We start from the raw sequence: 5348 nt of genomic DNA on the forward strand, positions 1-5348 counted from the left end.
TCTCAAAAAACCAAAAAAAAAAAAAAAAAAACAAGAAGCGCTTGCTTCCAGGCCTGTTAGAATACACCCATTAGTCAAAACTACCATTTGCCCTTGTCATACCTATAATTCATACATATCCCCTACAGTTGCCTGTTAAATTATAAGGTGCCCAGTTGAACTTTGTCTAATCTTTTTCATATGCCTGTCCCAAATGCCAAGCGACACTCACCTATATTAGACAACTATTAATGTAATATTGAAGTTGAACTGAGAATTGAGGTTTTATTTTCTGTCTTTAGTAGCTCTGTTCCACTGTCCTTCAGAACCTCTCCTGCAGGCCACCAAAGCTTGTCCACCATTTGTTTTGTTCTTAACTGAGAATTGACACTGTAGGCTCTCAGAGGACTAGGCCGCCTGCCCAGGCCTCACGCAGCACCTCTTAGGAGGATCCCCTGCTGGGTAGTTAAGCAAAGAACACCACCTCAACTCTGCCTCCAGCTGCTCCCTGGCATAGGAATTGTCAGCCCCAGGGAAGGGTCTTCCCAGAGAAGTGCTTGTTTCTAATAGATCTCCCCAGAAATGGGTGCCCCCTTTTCACCAGTTGCTTGGAAGGTATGGTGGAAGAGGGTGCTGTTTCCAATTGGTGCCACACAGGGAATGCCTGTTTTTAAGATGTGTATTCAAGAACTTTTCCCAACTCCTCTACCCCAGTAGTGTCTTTTTCTAATAGCACAAAACTTTGAGAGCGATTGAAGCCCTGAGCCTCAGGGTTCAGAACACTGAGTTACTTTTGCTTAGCATTTAATAGATTCCAGATTATTTTTGCAACTCTCACCTAATCCCAGAAGGGCGACATCCTGGTCCCATTTACATTTTATAGACGGGTGGACTGACACAGCGCCTGCACTCACTCTCAGTGGTAGATACGATGGAGTTCACTTTCTCTCAGTATATTTGTAGCAAAGGCTTCCAGAGAAATCTTTCCGTTCCGTTCTCACACACTGTGTAGGTTAAATGGAGGCTTTGGGGATGTATGCCCTTCATTTTCATGTTATTCTGGGAACTAAATGTCATATACTCTCTTTCTACTCATGAAGAAAGCAACACTTGAAGTAGATGATCCTTTGCCAAAGTTGTCCCCATTGCATCCTGCCATTTATTGTGTTCCGCGTAATACCAGGCATCATGGTTGCTTATGCGTAGGCATTATCATCGAATCTTCCCCCAGACCCCAAAATCTACGCATCCTTATCCCTATTTCCCCATGATAAGATGTTCAGAAAGGGTGAGTAGCCCAAGACTACACAGCCTGCTGGTGGCTGGTGCGAGACTCAGAGCATTTCCAAAGGAGCCGGTCTCAAACTTCAAGCCCCTAGCTCCCTGACTCCAGCCCTGGCTTCTCCTCCCTTGGTGACCTCGACCCGCACCTGACTGAAACCACAAGCCCTGCGCAAGCCAGGACCCTTCTTTACCAAAGTCCTAGGTAACTGAAGGACTAGGAGACCTATCCGCTCAGGTCCTTCCTGGAGAGACCGGGACCAAGGAGGAGAGTGGCATCAGGCGCAGGGCGAGGCTGCACAGCGGGCGGAAGAGTCTTGGGCGAGCTGCTTGGCTGGTGGGTGGGGCAGCGCCCGGCACTCCCTCCCCTCCCCTCCGCCCTCTTGGTCCTCCGGTCGGCCCACCGGAGGGCAGGCATCGCGGGTGCAGAACGACCTCGGCCGGCGGGGATCAAGGCTCTCGAGAGCCCCGGGAACTGGCAGGTCCGCCCGTGGACCAAGACAAGCTGGCATTCGCGGGAGTCGGGCACAGCTGACCACTAGCGACCCGCAGCTAGCGGCGATGGTGACTGGCTTGAGTCTCCTGCTGCGCGCCCTGCCGCTGGTGTTGTGGGGCTGCCGGGATGCACAGCCCGCCCGGCTAGGATACCCGGAGCTGCGCCAGGAGGCGGAGGTACGGTGTGTGCCTGGCGGAGAGGGGAACTCCAACCGCGGTCCCCCTCCGAGCAACCAACTGCGTGCCCTCGCTCTGATAACTTGCACACAAAGAGACGGGACAGGATTTCTCCCTGTGCCAGAGCTGTGTGGGACCACACAGGCCTGCTATCCTGCACTGACTAGCAGGGTCAAGAGACAGCCACCAGATGGGACGGTCGGGCAGGCTAGAGCCTAGAGAGAACTCCACCTTACCGCTAAGCTAGGGAGACTAAGCCGCTCACCCATGCAATGTCCCGCACTTTGGGTGTAGTGCAATGGGTACTGCTGACTGGCCAGAGCAACCGCGGCCTCCTGGCTTGCCTAGAGAAAGCAAGCCTTTTAAACTGCTCAAAAACTAGATTAATCGGCCGAACTGGGACAGTCTGCAGACGCCTGTATTATGGAACTTTAAATAGTGCTTTAGGACAGAAAGTGAGAAAAGGTGGCAGAGGTAAACCTCAAAAGAGTTCTCGGTTCACTTTTCTCAACTACCTGGCGCCGGTAGCATAGTGGAGAACCTTAGTGAGGTGGAATGAGGATTAGTGTAAGGGATCTGTTTTCCACTTCGTACTAATACCAGTTTCACACACACACACACACACACACACACACACACACACACACACACACACACCTGACAGCATCTCTCTGTTCTTTTCACCTCTCAAGAATAGCACTATTGTAAGAAAAGATGAGATAAACTTTCAGGTTCTGTGCCGGTCTTTGCTCCCCTGCCCTGACTCCTTCCATTCCCTAGTTCCCATCATGGTTTGGGGATATCTGGAAAGGCCCTTGTCTTAACAGGCAATCTGCCCTCCAACTCAGTCAGCCCTTCCCTTTGCAATAGAGGAGGCACTCTGTGCTTTCGCATATAAGGATTCGCTTGTCTCTCTGGATTTGCTCTTACAGCATCAAGTGCAGTCTTGAGGTCCCAGGAGAAGGCTTCTGCCTACAAGGCCAAGTCTTGCTAAGAGTTCCCCCAGACCTCCCCCTAGGCAATCCCTGGCAGAGGAACAGAGGCAGTATCTCTGCCGCCCATGCCTGTGGTGGCCCCAGATGGAGAGAATTTCATCTTGGGGTATGCTTGGGAAACTTAATATCTAGCAGGATCGAGTAGGGACTCAATCTGTTTAACATAGATTGGGGGAGGGGGATTTTAAACTCTGGGCATTAAAACTGTTTTAAATGTGTAAACGCTCCGGAAATGTGTAGCGGGTGTACATCTCCGTGTGTCCATCAAGAGCACATGTGCTTCTATACAGATGTGTGTGAGAGTCTGTTTGTGTTTCCGGGCATGGTTACAATGTCCATTGTTTACATGGGCTTCCAGACCTGCGTGTACACCAGGGCAAGTCGCTCAATCAGTGGGCACTCGTAATGTCTGTTTCACAAGATTCTTGTATGGTTTCACTGAAATTGTGTATCTAAAACACTCAGCCTGGTACCTAGTGCATAGAAAACAGTCTGTCCAAAGTTCTACTGTTGATGTTGGGATTATTTGCATTATTATCATAGAGCACCGAGCTGCAGACTTAGAGCTCCTGGCCAGGAGTCTAGCGCTCCAACAATAGCACAGAACAAAACGTGTAAAGCATTTATTTCCAACCCCGGCCCACAGGCAACAGAGGACTGCAGCTCCTAATAGTTTTGCAGTGACTATGGCTATGACAAATTATGTCTCATAAAAGCAGGCACCATGGCACACACCTATAATCCCGACACTTGGGAGGTCTATGCAGGAGGATCAGAAGTTCAGGTCATCTTTGGCAGCATAGTGAATTTGAGGCCAGCCTGGGATACATGAGACCCTGTATCAAAAAAATCAAAACCAAACAAAACAAAAACAACCAAAAAAGAAAGAGAAAGAAAGAAAGAAACCTACCTCCAAGATTTGGTGAAATAAAGCAACACTTTATGAAGTTCACAGATCCTGTGGATCAAAACTTCAGAGAAGGCCTATCAAGGTAGCTTCTCTCCACTCTAAAGTGCCTGGGGCTGTTCTCTGACATAACTGGCAATGGACCCTGGCTCTCAACCAGAACATTGGGTCACTGGGGGAAATACAGTCATCAAGAACAGGAGCTCTGAGGGTGAGCCCACCACCTCCTCAGCTCTTGGTTTGGACACAGTTCCATGACTGCAGTGCAGGGAAGTGGACCAAAAGCAGAGCGGAGTGGGCGAAATCCAGAGTTTAGGGCTGTTGAAGGGGTCTGAATGATTGGCGCACTGTACCGCTGACAAGGGTATGCCATAGCCTGTATGGGGATGACTTCCCTGGCCTGTGCAAGTTAAGAGGATGTGGGGCTCACTGAGGACAACTGCTATGTGACTGGGAACAGAAAGCAAAACTCTGGAGCATGGCTGGATGATGTGAGAGGTCTGACCCAAGACCCCCCAAAAAATGTACAAAGACTGAATAACCCCAAGTGTCCATGAGAGGCTACGGTGATGCTGTGCTTCAGGTTTGAAAATGGTCCCGTGAGAACAAAGCTTAGGAATGAGCGCACATAGAATGTGGTGTCTCTTGCTGGAACTTCTTTAAAAGACAGCCAACTAAAGGCAAATACCCTCTGTGCTGGGCTGTGTACCACATTCAAGATGTCTGACGGTTGCGCAGGACATGAAGGGGTAGGAAGAGGAAATTTTACTGTCATGGATTCATAGATTTGTGAACTGGAAGTATCTGATGTGAAACAGAAAATGGGATGTGTCAAGTGGGAAGTGCGATATTGGTGTAATCGTGACTGTAAACAGACTAAAATAGGTGAAGGATGTACTGAGATAGGTTAAGGAAGTCAGTCATAGGTACGTCCCCGCCCACTCCCACCCCCACCCCCCAAACACAGAAAACAAAACAAAGCCTCGCAAAGATCTATCTACCTCCACATATTTGCATATTCTGGACATTCTGTATAAACGGACTCATATAAAATGTGGTGCGATTATTTTCTTTTGTACGGGGGAGTTGGGGCTTTTTAAGTTTTGCTTTGCCTTCTAAGACAAAGTCTCACTATGTAGCTCAGGCTTCAGATTTATGGTGACCCTTCGGCCTTTGTCTCCCCCGAGGCTGGGATTGCAGGCATAAACCGGTATTCCTCCCTAAAATGTGGTATTTTGTGGAGAGTTGGGGAGTTTGAACATCTCTAACCCAATAGAGAGCAGAACAAAGCAAGCGTGGTGGAACACGCATTGAATCCCAGCACTCAGAGCCAGGCGGATCTCTGAGTTCAAAGCCAGCCTGGTCTACAGAGCAAATCCCAAGACACCCGGGACTACACAGAAAAATCCTGTCTCAAAAATAAATAAATAAATAAATAAATAAATAAATAAATAAAAGCAGCCGGGCAGTGTAGTAATACGAGTGGCGGGCTGCTTCCCGCCACCCGGCTGCCC

At 49.1% G+C, this 5348-nt stretch overlaps 1 protein-coding gene across 1 annotated transcript in view; it reads left to right on the forward strand.

The window, feature by feature from the left end:
* The first annotated feature begins 1685 nt into the window (after nt 1-1685).
* Nucleotides 1686-5348, forward strand: part of Mmp28 (matrix metallopeptidase 28) — a 25614-nt gene continuing 21951 nt past the window's right edge. The window contains exon 1 of the mRNA XM_013347010.2: nt 1686-1932. Coding sequence (XP_013202464.1) covers nt 1822-1932 — 111 coding nt within the window. The 5' untranslated portion in view covers nt 1686-1821. The remainder of the gene's footprint in view (nt 1933-5348) is intronic.

Source organism: Microtus ochrogaster, chromosome 7 (assembly GCF_000317375.1).
Source record: "Microtus ochrogaster isolate Prairie Vole_2 chromosome 7, MicOch1.0, whole genome shotgun sequence".
NCBI classification, from domain to species: Eukaryota; Metazoa; Chordata; class Mammalia; order Rodentia; family Cricetidae; genus Microtus; species Microtus ochrogaster.